General features: G+C 43.7%; 1 protein-coding gene across 2 annotated transcripts in view; it reads left to right on the forward strand.

Moving 5' to 3' along the window:
• The first annotated feature begins 9,628 nt into the window (after positions 1-9,628).
• The window catches only part of ttc17 (tetratricopeptide repeat domain 17), a 102,644-nt gene continuing 96,727 nt past the window's right edge, over positions 9,629-15,545 (forward strand). For both annotated transcript variants that reach the window (XM_080189856.1, XM_080189857.1), the window contains exon 1: positions 9,629-9,773. In XM_080189856.1, coding sequence (XP_080045982.1) covers positions 9,636-9,773 — 138 coding nt within the window. In that variant the 5' untranslated portion in view covers positions 9,629-9,635. The remainder of the gene's footprint in view (positions 9,774-15,545) is intronic.

The raw sequence follows: 15,545 nt of genomic DNA on the forward strand, positions 1-15,545 counted from the left end.
TGCTGAATATTGGAATCCTTTCTGTTGACTGCCTACCACCGTGTGCAAGTTTTCCAAAATGCGTATGCATCTGTGCAGTTTCAGTTGATATATGATAGGACCTTGCCCATACTCTTGCCAAATCCTGCAAGCTACCCCATTCCTTTCATAATGATAAGAACACAAGAACTAGGAGCAGGAGTAGGCCATCTGGCCCCTCAAGCCTGCTCTGCCATTCGATAAGATCATGGCTGATCTTTTTGTAGACTCAGCTCCACTTAACCGCCCACTCACCATAACCTTTAATTCCTTGAATGTTCAAAAATTATCTATCCTTGCCTTTAGAACATTGAATGAGGTAGCCTCAACTGCTTCACCGGGTAGAGAATTCCATACAAAACCCTACGGTCACGTACCAACTGACACAAGAACAGCTTCTACCCTGCTGCCATCAGACTTTTGAATGGACCTGCCTTGCATTGAGTTGATCTTTCTCTACATCCTAGCTATAACTGTAACTCTACATTCTGCACACTCTCATTTCCTTCTCTATGAATGGTATGCTTTGTCTGTATAGCGCACAAGAAACAATACTTTTCACTGTATGCTAATACATGTGGTGTGACAATAAATCTCATCAAGTCGGATTCACAATTCTTTGGGTGAAGAGGTTCCTCCTCAACTCAGTCCTAAGTTTGCTTCCCCTTGTTTTGAGACCATGCCCCCTCAATCTAGTTTTACCTGCCAGTGGAAACAGCCTCCCTGCTTCTACCTTATCTATTCCCTTCATAATCTTATATCTTTCTATAAGATGCCCCTCATTCTTTCGAATTCCAATGAGTATAGTATATTTTGTGACTGCAGATCCCAGGAATCAACCAGTAAAAATAATAAGAGGGCTAAGTCACGATCCAGTGAGAAATTATTTCAGTCCAGCAGATTGGAGAAGACACGTAGATGCGAATTTAACCTATACGAGTAGGAATAGGTGAGATGTCAGTTGCTTTTCCAGAGATTTGTGGACTTCTGAAATAATTGACAGTCCTGTGGGACACCTACAAAAGAGGGCTAAACCAGCTATTGGCTGGCACAGAGATTGCATCGTATAAAAGGGTAAGTTATTTACCAGTTAACTAATATTAGTTAATAACTGATTTTAATTAACTGTTGAGGTTGGGGAGAAATTCTCTATTTTGACCATTCTTTTGGCATGACTTTCTTGGTTTTGAAGGGATGTTATCTATTTGTACCTGATGTGGGTGCGGGTCAGATGTAATACACCAGCCAGCTGGTCTTCCTGTCAGTGCTATGCTTTTTGTGCATGTCTGCGCCTTTCCCCTTCGCATGTGTACTTTTATATCTGAAGCTGCCAGTATAAGTTTACAATTCATGACAAATTTCAATAGCGTCAATAGTAAGCAATACCCAAGCTTATAATTCTGCAATTAAAAACACCTGATAGACGTGCTGCAATTTCCACTCTAAACATAGACAAAGAAATTTGTAATGGAAGTTATTGGTGGAGGTCATTTTCTAGAGCATTTGCCATCACTGTCATCATATTGCCATCATGCCAGTGCTCAAAGTATCACTCAGGCACTCAGCAGTCTAGCAATCTGTGCCCCAACAGATTACTAGGACTGTTCAGGGGCCACCTTGGGGAAATGGTCACGCTTGGTAGTGCATGAACCTGTGCTCGCCTCTTGGGACCTTTAATATTCATGCTCCCAGCACTGTTGCTTGACCAGGTTAGCCCTTCAACAACCCGAGTAATCTGCCTTTCAGCCAGGCTGGACTACTGTAACCCATGTTGAAGAGCTCCCATTCATTCACTGTCTCTATCAAAATCCTGGAACTCCCAAACAGCAGTGTATGTGTGTACCTACAATACATGGACTGCAGCGGGTTCAAGAAATCAGCTCACCATCACCACCTCAATTAGGGGTGGGCAAGAAATGCTCACCGATCCAGTGATGCCCACATCCAGTGTATGAATGAAGAAATCCAAAGCCCAGCCTCTGATGTTGTTCAGGATCATCCTGCGTGGCCATCTGCAGTGTCACTCGTTTGTCCTTACCCCCACCAACACCCCGCACAGACAATCAACAATCTTCCACCAATTATGTTGCAGCCACTGTATCGGACCACTGGACCAAACAAAGGCAAGACGGGGGACTCTCAAGGTTCTGAGTGGTTCAGTTTTGTGTGTATGGTGTTGCATAAAGTTGTATTTCATGCATATTTTTTGACTGGTGGCTTTTATTTCAGAATTTGGGCCCAAGGGCTACTGAAAAAATATATTGAATTAAATTTGAGGAATTATGGAGCATCAGTATTGATGGGGATGAGATGTTTTGTGTGGAGGGGGGGGATTGGAATCTTCAGTATCTGCTCATGGACAGCTCAGTTGGAGTGAAAGAGTTTTGGATGCCTCCTCCTTTCCACCTCCCCCTAAGATGCCCTGCCAAGACCTGGTGACAATGGCTGTGACTTCATGAGGGCAAGGTGAACATAGCAGATCACTGCCATCCTGGAAAGCACTAGAAGGTTTAACATCCTGGAGCGGTCCAGGCAGTGGAATCAACTCATGATGCCAATGGTTTGGTTGCAGTCTTATTGTCCATATTGGTTAGGTGGAGGAGGGGAGAAATAAATTAGGTATTGATGGAGTATTTCTTATTATCCTGCATTCAGAATCTGGTTCACTGTGGTAGCAGAAAAATGGGATGTATGGCTTATCATGATTGCTCGCAGGATTTTAGGTGTTCACTGACAGGAAGTTCTGGGCATAGTTGTGTACCAACCAACTGCCCATTGATGGAATGGTAGCCCCTGCAGTTGAGGTAGATCTCTCCTTTGATATGTGGGGCCTGCAGAACCACATAAAATAATCAATAATGCCCTCAACCATTGGCTGTCCTGCTGATCTGACAATGTTATGTGCCTGTCCTCTTTTGAAAGAGAGATGGTAATAAAGTTCCCTCACCTTCATGGTGTCTCACCTGTAGCAACATGCCATCAACTGTGAAATTTTCTGTGACAATGAAGTCTGACTTTTGATAGTTGCAGAGTTATCAATACTCCACTCAAACTTCTAAACTCCTCCATCACTGTTCACTGGATTGGGTTGGACCAGCTCCTCAAACTGCTGCTACTCCCAATCCAATATGCTCTTCCCCTCTCCACAACTGTTCTTCAGACTACTTCCCTCATTTGCACTGATATCAGAGATTTACCTTTCACCCTTCCTTGGATTCCTGAACTTCACTGCTTTTAGTTCTTGAGTTTCAATTCTCCTAGAAGCAGAATGTTCTTAAAATTTCAGTCTGGGTGAGAATTTGGGGGCGAGGGGCATTTTGGGTGTGTAATTTGATAGTGGAGGACTACCAAAGAAGTGAAAGGCAAGGCGTGAATCTTGAGTGCTATTTCAAGTTGAACAAAACTGAAATGCAAGTAAAAACTGCCTAAAACTGGTAAGTAGCAAGTTTTATGCTTATTTAACTCCTGGGATAATCTATGCAGGGTTGTTGAGATGTGGGCAGCTCAGTGGCACAGTGGTTAGCACTGTGCTTCACAGCACCAGGGATCCGGGTTCGATCCCTGGCTTGGGTCACTGTGTGAAGTCTGCATGTTCTCCCTGTGTCTGCATGGGTTTCTTCTGGGTGCTCCAGTTTCCTCCAAAAAACGTGCTGGCTAGGTGCTCTGGCCATGCTAAATTCTCTCTGTGTACCTGAACGGGTACTGGAGTGTGGCAACTAGGGGATTTTTACGGTAACTTCATTGCAGTGTTAATGTAAGCCTTCTTGTGACACTAATAAATAAACTTAAATAGCATGACTTGAAGGGTGAGAGAAATTGTACTTTTTATGAAGAATAAGTTAGGTTTGTGAAATAAGAACATAAGAACATAAGAAATAGGAGCAGGAGTAGGCCATCTGGCCCTTCGAGCCTGCCCCGCCATTCAATAAGATCATGGCTGATCTGTCGTGGCTCAGTTCCACTTTCCCGCCCTCTCCCCATAACCCTTAATCCCTTCTCTTATCAAAAACCCATCAACCCGCTTCTTAAAAATATTTAGCGAGGCAGCCTCCACCACTTCAACGGGCAAAATGGCTTCTTCTATCTACTTTATGATATTAATGTTTCAACTAAAATGTTTAAACATGAATCCATTTAACACGTCTTCAAGCAGTGTTTACAGGATATGAAACTCTTTGCTTAATTCATAGACAGAAAGTCAACTAAGTGTTAGAAGAAAGACTTAGTTGGAAAATAAGGAGTCTGGAGAAAAGCCTGAAAATAGCTGTCGCTAACTAAACTCTGCAGCAGGTTCAATAGGCTGAATGGATAATTCCCTACATCTAGAATAAAACTGAGCCTTATTTACTTGTTTTCTGCAACTTTTAATAACTATTGCAATCACATTTTTAAACAAATACATCTAACACATGGGGCAAAATAGAAAAGAAATGAAGGTGATAAATGTTGCATATGCAAGTTGGATGTTTTGCAATTTCTATACTTCATCCACTTGTTTTTGTACCTTCCCAAGCTTCTCTTTCTCTGTCTTGTTTCCCTGTATCATGTTTTCTCACCTTATAATCCCCTTTGGGGAGTAGCAGGAAGCTATGGAAGGATGGTTAGGTTGATTATCAACCTGTTGAACAAAATCACGAGCGCTCCTCCTGTGGCCATTGGATCAGCTCTGACGATGGATCATCCAGACTCGAAATGTTGGCTCTATTCTCTCTCAACTGATGTTGTCAGATCTGCTGAGATTTTCCAGCGTTTTCTGTTCTAGTTTCAGATTCCAGCATCCACAGGATTTTGCTTTTAAGGCATGGGTTGGGACTTGAACAGGGAACTTCTGGTACGGAGGAGGGGCATTACCTTCTGAGCCGCAAGAGCTCCTTTCCTCCTCCTGAGGCATTATTTAATACTTATCCCTTTGACCAGCTCTGCCTGGAAGGAGGTGGTGGTATCATTGTACTGTCACTGGATTACTAAACCAGAGACCCAAGGGGGACCCGGGATCAAAATCTGCCACAACAGATGAGGAATTTGAATTCAGTCAATAAAAATCTGGAATTAAGTGTCGAATGATAAGAACATAAGAAATAGGAGCAGGAGTAGGCCATCTAGCCCTTCGAGCCTGCCCCGCCATTCAATAAGATCATGGCGGATCTGTTGTGGCTCAGTTCCACTTTCCCGCCCTCTCCCCATAACCCTTAATCCCCTCTCTTATCAAAAACCCATCAACCCGCTTCTTAAAAATATTTAGCGAGGCAGCCTCCACCACTTCAACGGGCAGAGAATTCCAGAGATACACCACCCTTTGAGTGAAGAAGTTCCTCCTCAACTCCGTTCTAAACCGCCTCCCCTTTATCTTGAGGCTGTGCCCCCTAGTCCTACTGTCTTTTTTGAGCGGGAAGAGTCTCTCCACCTCTATCCTATCCATCCCATTCATCATCTTATACGTCTCAATGAGATCTCCCCTCATTCTTCTAAACTCTAACGAGTACAAGCCCAGTTTATTCAGCCTCTCCTCATAGCTCAATCCCCTCAACTCCAGTATCAGCCTAGTAAACCTCCTCTGCACTCCCTCCAGGGCCAAAATATCCTTGCGCAGGTGCGGCGCCCAAAACTGCACACAGTACTCCAGCTGCGGCCTCACCAATGCCCGATACAGCTGCAGCAAGACCTCCCTACTTTTATATTCAATCCCCCTCGCTATGAAGGCCAGCATCCCATTCGCCTTCCTGACCACCTGCTGCACCTGCAAGCTGGGTTTTTGCGACTGATGCACAAGGACCCCGAGGTCCCTCTGCACCGTCGCCTGATGACCTTCATAATTGTTGAATCGTGGCAGCAGTGTGTACCATCTGCAAAATGCACTGCAGGAACTCACCAAGGCTCCTTAGACAGTGTCTTCCAATCTCACAACCACTGCCATCTAGAAGGACAAGAGCAGCAGATACCTGGGAACACCACCACCTGAAAACTCCCTTCCAAGTCATACACCATCCTGACTTGGAAATATTTTGCCGTTCTTTCACTGTCGCTGGGTCACAATCTTGGAACTTCCTTCCCAACAGGATTGTGGGTGTATCCTTGTCACGTGGGCTGCAACTTGCTGTTCAAGAAGGCAGCTCAGCGCCACCTTCAAGGTCACCTAGGGATGAGTGATACATGGTGGCTGAGCCAGCAATGCCCACATCCCATGGCTGATATTTACGTTCCTTGTTGGCATCCATTCAAGCAGAAAGAGGACTCCAAGCAGTGATCACCATCCAGAAGAGCAATCCAATCCAGAACAGTCTGTGGGTCCAGAGATGAATCAAAATGTGGTATTACAGGTAAGTGACTTGTTGATGAATATTTTATTTATTTTCAAACCCATGCAATTTATTAATAACTATTTTATTAGTAGCAGTAAAATTTGCTAGCAAGAGCATAGGAACTAGGAGTAGGAGTAGGCCATCTGACCCCCTCGAGCCTGCTCTGCCATTCAGTAAGATCATGGCTGATCTTTTCAAGGCCTCAGCTTCATTTACTCACCCACTCATCATAACTCCTAATTTCTTTACTGTTCAAAAAATCTATCTATCTTTGCCCTAAAAACATTATATGAGGTCGCCTCAACTGCCTCACTGGGCAGGGAATTCCACAGATTCACAACCCTTTGGGTGAAGAAGTTCCTCCTCAACTCAATCCTAAATCTGCTTCTCCTTATTTTGAGGTCATGCCTAGAGATGCAGATATTTAAGGGGATATTTCTCCCTATCTGTTTGAACATGTGATATTTGATTACATGAGACGTAGTTGTAGGAGATAGAGGGTGATGACAGAAGGCTGCTTTAGTGACTGGAAGCCAGTGACTAATGGCGTACCATAAGAACTAGGAACAGGAATAGGCCTTCTGGCACCTCGAGCCTGCTCCACCATCCAATAAAATCATGGCTGATCTTTTTGTGGACTCAGCTCCACTTATCTGCCCAATCACCATAACCCTTAATTCCTTTATTGTTCAAACATTTATCTATCCTTGCCTTAAAAACATACAATGAGGTAGCCGCAACCGCTTCACTGGGCAGGGAGTTCCACATATTCACAACCCTTTGTGTGAAAAAGTTCTTAACTCAATTCTAAATCTACTTCCTCTTATTTTGAGGCTATGCCCCCTAGTTCTAATTTCACCTGCCAGTGCAGACAACTTCTCTGCTTCTATCTTATCTATTCCCTTCATAATTGTATGTTTCTATAAGATCTCCCCTCATTCTTCTGAATTCCAGTGAGTATAGCCCCATTCTACTCAGTATCCCCTCAAAAACCAACCCTCGCAACTTTGGAATCAACCATTTGAATCTCTTCTGCACCCCCTTCATTGTCAGTATTTCCTTTCTCAAGTAAGGAGATCAAAATTGTCCACAGTACTCCAGATGTGGCCTCACCAACACCTTATACAGCTGCAACATAACCTTGCTGATTTTAAACTCCATCCTTCTAGCAATAAAAGACAAAATTCCATTTGCCCTCTTAATTATCTGCTGCACCTGCAAACCAATTCCTTGAGATGCTTGCACAAGGACACCCAGGTCCCTCTGTACAGCAGCATGCTGCAATTTTATTGCCATGTCCATTATGAGGGACATGGACAGAGTGGATAAGGAGCAGCTGTTCCCCTTAGTTAAAGGGTCATGCAGAAGGTTCGGGAGGTTATGAAGAAGGAGATTTACCACTGTTACCATCCTCTAGGTATAATGTGCAGCCTGGGAGGGTGGTGGAGGCAGGTTGCCTCACATGCTTTAAAAAGTAGCTGAATGAGCACTTGGCATGCCATAACATTCAGTGCAAAGGGCAAATGTTGGCAGATGAGATTAGGTGGGAGGTCATGTGTTTCTAATGTGTTAATGCAGACTTGAAGGATCTCTTCTGCGCTGTATGCTTCTGTGATTCTATTATCCACCTCAACGTTGGACTGGTTAACTGAACTTGATGTCTGTTCCAATATGAAGAGATTCAATGTCCCCCAGTCTTGCTGAAAATAACACTGCCAAAAAAAATCCATCAGCTGTTCATTCCTCTTTGGTTTAAATGCATTAAGATGCATCATCTGTACTGTGTGGAAATGAGTACAATTTGATGACTTCATTGAGAAACCAATCCAAAGTATGAAAACATTGATTTTATACTTTAAACCTGTGAATGTTTAACGATTAGTACACTGATCATCAACATCCCTGAAGGAGCCAAGAGCACCAGCATTGAGGCCATGATCATCTGAAGCCAATTCCACTAGAGTGTCAAAGTCCCGACTGCCAAAGCAAATCTTCGCTCAGCGCAAGGAAGGCTCCTGAACAAGAGGAGGCGAAGGGAAGCATTTCAAAGACCCCCTGAAGGGATGCCTCAAGAAATGCAACATAGATGTCAATGCGTGGGAGACTTTCACTCTGAAGAGACATACTCAGAGGAATCTCCTAATTGAAGGGATACAATTCTTCGAGGATACTCGTTGGCAAGCGGGGGCCTAGAAAAGGAGCCTGAGAGAGGAACACCAGCGACCTGGAGTCCAAGGACCCAACCCAGCTCCCAAAATCACCTGTCAAGTGTGTGGTCAAAGATGCGGCTTGAGAATCAAGCTCTTCAGCCATGCAAAAACCTACAGAACCCATGACCAGCTTCTTAATTGGCAATCATACTCAATAGTGAGTGATCACGGAACAAAAGTGTTTGAGTGGATGATGAGGAAGTTGTTTGTGCATCGTACAAAGCTAACAAATGCACTGAGAGAATGTGACTGTTTTAATGCTGCATTTTGTGCTGTTATCAACAGTATTGTGTTGTATTTGTATAAGAGGAATAACTTCGTATCCAAAAGAATTATTTTTTGTGGCACTTGTTGCGGCAACATCAGCAGCTGGCAATAGACCACTGCTACGCGAAGTGGATTGGTGCAGGCATGTGGAACCGATGGCACAAAGCTGCATGGTTTTGGACCGTGTACTCGGATGCACTTTCTTCCTGATTGACAGCTGTCCCCAGATTCTTTCATAGGATTTGGCAAACCCAGCAAAACACTTCAGTAATTGTAATAAGCCAACACATAGGTTCTTTGAGTGGAGATGACTGTAAGAAAAAGCACATTCTTTCCTGAGAGTTGCATCCTCTCCATAGTAAATTTTGTACAGTGACTCTCCAGTGCTTATTATTACCAAAAGAAAAAAAATGCTGAAAAATCTCAGCACGCAGCCACACCCACTGACTGAGAGGGGCAGTAATTCACAGCAACCACTCCTGTGCCAGTTGGTCAGCCACATTGAACGCTGAGTACTATTGAGAGGATGAGTGAACCTCAGTAATTGGTGAACATTATTGTGATGGTTACTATTGTGAGGATCAGTGAACCACAGTTACCAAGATTGTGAGGGGCAGTGAGTGACCATCATTGTGAGGGGCAACAGGTCGCCATGTTTGTGCTGGGCAGAACGGCGCCATGTTTGTGCGGGGCGGATAGGCGCCATGTTTCTGCGGGGCGCAATGGCGCTGGCATTTGCTGCGCCTCGGTTTGGGGCTGGACCGCTGCCTCGCACAATGATGGCGGCGTTTCCGGCGCGGTCACGTGCTTCCGGCCGGTTGGCAAGGGGAGGGGTGTAAAGATGGCGGCGCGGGTCCAGGGCGAAGCCGGCGGTCAGGGTCACTCCCGGCTCCTGCTGGCCGTCCTCCTGAGCGCCCTGAGGAGCTCCCTGGGCACCACGCACTGGATTGTGACCGAGGACGGCAAGATCCAGCAGCAGGTAGGCGGGGCGGGGCGGGACAGAGGCAGTGGAATGGCTGAGAGGGTGGGGAGAGGAAGGAGGGACTGGTTGTGGGTAATGGATGGCAGAGTGGTTAGTACTGCTGCCTCACAGCGCCAGGGAGCTGGGTTCCCGGCTTGGGTCATTGTCTGTGTTTGCACATTCTCCCCGTGTCTGCGTGGGTTTCCTCCCACCGTCTGAAAGATGTGCTGGTTAGCGTCCATTGGCCATGCTAAATTCTCCCTCAGTGTACCCGAACAGGCGCAGGAGTGTGGCGACTAGGGGATTTTCACAGTAACTTCATTGCAGTGTAAGCATACTTGTGACACCAATAAATAAACTTAGGAGTGAGCTGAGGGTGATGAAGGAGAGGAGGGGGAATGGGTGAGGGTGAAGTGGTGAGTGTGGTGGAAGAAGGCGAAGGGAGGAGATGGGCAGTAAGTGCCTCCAATTTCTCTCTGTGTTCATGGCCCTTGGCCAAGCTGCTGATGGCCCAGCTGATCAGAGCCTGCGAGAAAAGTTTGTCTGTGTTTGGGATGGGGATCTGAGTTTACTGATTCTGGGGGAGCAGAGGGATTGCGGTAGTGGAAGAATGGGGCTGGCTGAAGGAGGTCGCTTTGTAATGTCATCTGCCCTGTCCTCTCGTCTCTCCCTCGCTGTGTAAGCTTACGCTGTTATTGACACCAGTGGCTAAACCCCAGTCTTGGATGCCCATTTAGTCTGTGACTCATCATCTTCCTTGGATCCTTTCAAGACTGTAAAGTTTGAAATGAGATTGAAACGGATGTCTGTGGAACTGGCACTTTACATTGCTGTCATTGGCACTTAGAGGGTAGGGGGGGGATCAGCAATGGAAACTGTGCTGCCCACCTCTGGATGATGGATGTGACTCACCAAGACTTCTTCACCAACATCTTCCAAATCCACAATCTTTGCAATCTAGAAATCTAGAAGGACAAGGGCAGAACATTCATAGGAACACCGCCAGCAAGTTCCCTTCCAAACCATACACTAACCTGACATGGAACCATATCGTTGTTCTTTCACTGTCACTGGATCAAAATCCTGGAACTCACTTCTGAATAGTGTTGTGGCTATACCTATACCAAGACCAAATAAAATGCAGCAGATCAAGAAGGTGGCTCACCACCATCTAGGAGGAAATCAGTGATGAGCAACATATCTTCTCCAGCTACTCTCAATTCACATGTACAATTTTTAAAAAATGAGAGTTTAGTATGGATGGCCCTCAAAATGTGCCAAACCCAAATTTCAGTGTTTGCCTCCACATGGATCGGTCGGCTGTGATGCTTTCCCGAGGTGGTTTGCAATGCAGGGCTTTTTTCTAGGATGACCTTGTGCTGTGAACTGACCATCTTGGTGTTGCTTATGCTGTTCTGGAGATTCAGTACTCCAAACAGCTTGTCCATCGAGGCTGGTGTCCGTGCTGTTGAACCCAGTGTGTTGGAAGGATGGTCACGATAGACCTCGATTGTCTTTGGTGGAAATGTTCCAGAGCTTTGATGTGGCGCTTATAGTTGACCCAGGATTCAAGTACCAATGTTCAGGAGGGATACCAAATGTGCAGTGAGATATTTAGTTTTGAAACTTCTGCATCTGGACTGATTTCTGTACTGAGTAGAATTAAAACCTAACCACCTCTCTGAGAGTATCTGTTCACTTTCCTCCCCAAATAAAGGTTGTGGCAGGAAGAGCGACATTGCATCTGGTCCACTCTTTTCAGGTTGTGTAAGGTTATTTCCAGTCCCAGATTGAGAGATTGCACCTGATTGTTCATATATCTCTGGTAGGGAGTTCAGTCATACTTAGAAAAATGATTCTTATTTTGAGCAATTTATTTATATATACTTAGGTGAGTTAGTTTGTTAAAAGTCCTGTGTTTTTTGTGTTTCGGTAAGTCTCTTAAAAGGGGAGATAGTTGGTGATGCCTAACATGCTTCACTTCTCCAGTAATCATTTTGGGTGCGCACACACTCGCTCTTTAGGGCAGTGCTGAAACGGGCAATGTAACAAACCAGTGTAACTGCTGAAATGAGCTGGATGTTGTATGTTGTCATTAAATTGGAGCTCGAAATTCGGAACTACAAAAGCAATTATTTATTTGAAACTGTACAATCACCATTTTCTTAGTTTAGTTTTCAGTGGTTCATGCTAAAATCAGCAATTCATGCTTGTTAACATATCCTGGATGGGTGAAAAGGGCACCATTCTTTTGACTGAGTTGTCCCATTGACAATGGCTGAATCTTTGGATTCTGCTGATCAGAAAAGTTTATTTTCCTTGTTTCAGAAAGCCTGTGATGAAATTATAGCTCTCAACTGTCATTGTGTGTACACTGTATATACTGTGTAATGCTCACCAATGTTCCTGCTGAACTCTGTTGGTTTAAGAAGGAAATGAAATGCTGCATTTGTGTGTAGTGTGTTTAAGAGAATTTTGGATTGGAAGTGCTTCTGTGCAGTTATCCAACCAAATCTTGCATTATATGGTAGTCTGAGCAGTATGCTACATTAAGTTAACTTTAGAAATATCTACACAACATACAGAAGAATACTGAATAAATGACTCAAACTAAAATTCCATACATTTAAACTGTTATTTCAATACTTCTGTCTTGTGCTTTTTATGTACCTGAGCTGAAATATTGAAATGGTGTGGATTAACCTTAACCTGATTGGTTGTATTGTCTGTGTGTGTGTGTGTGTGTGTGTGTGTGTGTGTGTCAGCAATAATTGAAGTGTCACATGTGGATATCTTGTAAGTCATTTGATGCTTTAATACTATAGTGTTTGGGTTCACTGTGACCAGCTGACCTCAAGGGTTATAAAAACAACTTCAACAACAGCAAATTGTGCTGGAGAATTTCAGTTTATTTCCCAGTGTCCTTCTGGAGAGAAGTAATGTGAACCAGGAGAATGTTTGAGTACAGTACTGATCAGGGAGCAGTCTAAAATTAAGAATGCTTTTTGCGCCATCTTTCAATAAGTTTGTCAGTTTCTTAAGTTTAAGTTTTGAAGTTTATTAGCGTCGCAAGTTGGCGTACATTAACACTACAATGAAGTTACTGTGAAAATCCCCGAGTCACCATACTCCAGCGCCTGGAGTACACTGAGGGAGGATTTAGCGTGGCCAGTGCACCTAACCAGCACATCTTTTGGACTGAGAGAGGAAACCAGAGCACCCGGAGGAAACCCATGCAGACACGGAGGAGAACGTGCAGACTCCACACAGTCACCCAAACCAGGAATTGAACCTGGGCCCCTGGTGCTGTGAGGCAGCAGTGTTAACCACTGTGTCACCATGCCGCCCTGTTTAAACTGCCCGTTTCTTAACTAAACAAAGTAAACTTCTTAAGCATTTTTAACAACTGACAAAGTAATTTTGGGTATATGCAGTGACTCCAATCTGATAGATATACAGAGTATTTCCAGACATTGTTGTCTCTGTTAATGCAGACGATATCTAGAGTTGGTGAGAAATTACAAATTTCTGCATGCTGAAAAAAGTGTTGTGGGAAATTTTCATCAGTTAAAAACGTGATAGTTTCTCTTTGTGTTGGAATTGACGATATGAAAGGGAGCAGCTTCTGTTTGGTCTTTTGTGTTATATTGTCTGTAAGCAAGCAACTTTATGGTCTTCAATTGACTGATAACCTTGCAAACTTGAAAGTAAACTGTGTGCTTCGGCTACAACTTGAACGCTGCAGGGATAATTTTCACCTTGATTGTTTGGGCGTTAACCTGCCACAGTGAATCACCATCTGTTCTGGAACCCATCTTCTTTCCATGGTGAAATCAAAATCAGGTGGATTCTAAAATTGGTGAGCAGTCTGTTTTACCAGATTACCATGCGGGCAATGAAACAAAAGTCACCCCTTATGTGCCAATTCTTCCTGGTTCTTATTCACAATGGCCCAGTATGTTAAAAGATTAAGGACTGTTTGAAGTTGAAAGAAATCCAAAACATTTTCTCTTTCTAGAATCATAGAAACCATAGAATCCCTACAATGCAGAAGGAGGCCATTCGGCCTATCAGGCCTGTCCAGACAACAATCCCACGTAGGCCGTATCCCCTGTAACCCCACATATTTACTCTGCTAATCCTGGTAACCTATGCATCCTGGGACACTAAGGGGTAATTTAGCATGGCCAATGCACCTGACCCGCACACCTATTGGACTTTGGGAAGAAACCAGAGCACATGGAGGAAACTCATACAGACATGGGGAGAATGTGCAACTTCCACACACAGTGACCCAAGCTGGGAATCAAACCCAGGTCCCTGGAAGGATGGGGAAACCACTGTGCCACCTTGCTCAGTTCTGTATATCTTTATACAGTTAAAATGGGCGATTTTATCCTGATTGAACAGGGTTGATTTTAGAGTTAATACAAGTGAAAGAAAATGCTTTCATCATTTTACGTGATCACCGAACGATTAGATTGGCTCCCTTAGCAAACTACTCCAGATCTTTTCTTACAGCTTTATTTCATTGTGAGATTTCTATTCTTAACCAAATTATCAATGTTTTTCGTCCATTCTTTATTTAACTATTCTGAATTCTGATTACTTTCAGAAAATGCACACTGCATATTTACAGCACATGTCTATTTATGTTTGACTAAGATGTGATCTTTATTATTCTTTGCAATTGGCAAAGCCAGCATTTGTTGCCCATCCCTAGTTATCCTTTGACTAAGTTGCTTCTGGTCAGGTGTCCCATATAGGCCAGGTTACGATGGCAGACACATTTCTTTCCCTAAAGGGCATTAGTGAATCAGCTGAGTTTTTACATACTGCAAGATGTTCGCAATGGTCACCACTACTGAGGCTAATTGAATTTAAATTCTATCAGCTGCTATGGTGGGATTTGAACCCATATCCCTCGAGCATTAGCCTGGTCCTGGGCCTCTGAATTATGAGTCTAATGACGTTACCATCGTGCCTCGCCCTCACCCCATGTGTGATCATTTAAAATTTAGGCATAAGATTGCATAATTGTGATAAGGTGCTGATTTATATTAATTGAATGGTTGAGAATTATATGACTTAAATTTTTTAAATAGTTAGAAGAAATATAACAATTTGGTTAAAAGTAGTTACTAACAAAAAGTTATTTCACAACAGGTTTTGCATTTAATGAATATTTGCAAAAGTCATGCAAATTGTTGTAACTTCTGCTGGTATCTACAGTAAGAAGTCTCACAACACCAGGTTAAAGTCCAACAGGTTTATTTGGTAGCAAAAGCCACTAGCTTTCGGAGTGCTTGCTGCCCCTTTGTCAGAGAGTTCTATTCACAAGCAAGGCATATAAAGACACAAACTCAATTTACAAAATAATGATTGGAATGCAAGTCTTTACAGGTAATTAAGTCTTAAAGGTACAGTCAGTGTGAGTGGAGAGAGGGTTAAGCACAGGTTCAATAGATGTGTATTGTATCCACACAGGACAAGACCTGTAAAGACTTGCATTCCAATCATTATGTTGTAAATTGAGTTTGTCTTTATAAGTCCTGTTTGTGAATAGAACTCCCAGTCACTTGACGAAGGGGTAGCAAGCATTCTGAAAGCTATTGGCTTTTGCTATAAATAAACCTGTTGGACTTTAACCTGGTGTTGTGAGACTTCTTACCGTGTTTACCCCAATCCAACGCCGTCATCTCCACATGACTAGCATCTGCAGTCTCCAGATTTTATCATAGAATCCCTACAGCTTATCCTGTTTCGGTGGTAGCTGGTGTTGGACTGGGG

The sequence above is a fragment of the Carcharhinus amblyrhynchos genome, chromosome 6 (assembly GCF_965287045.1).
Source record: "Carcharhinus amblyrhynchos chromosome 6, sCarAmb.v2.hapA, whole genome shotgun sequence".
NCBI lineage: Eukaryota > Metazoa > Chordata > Chondrichthyes > Carcharhiniformes > Carcharhinidae > Carcharhinus > Carcharhinus amblyrhynchos.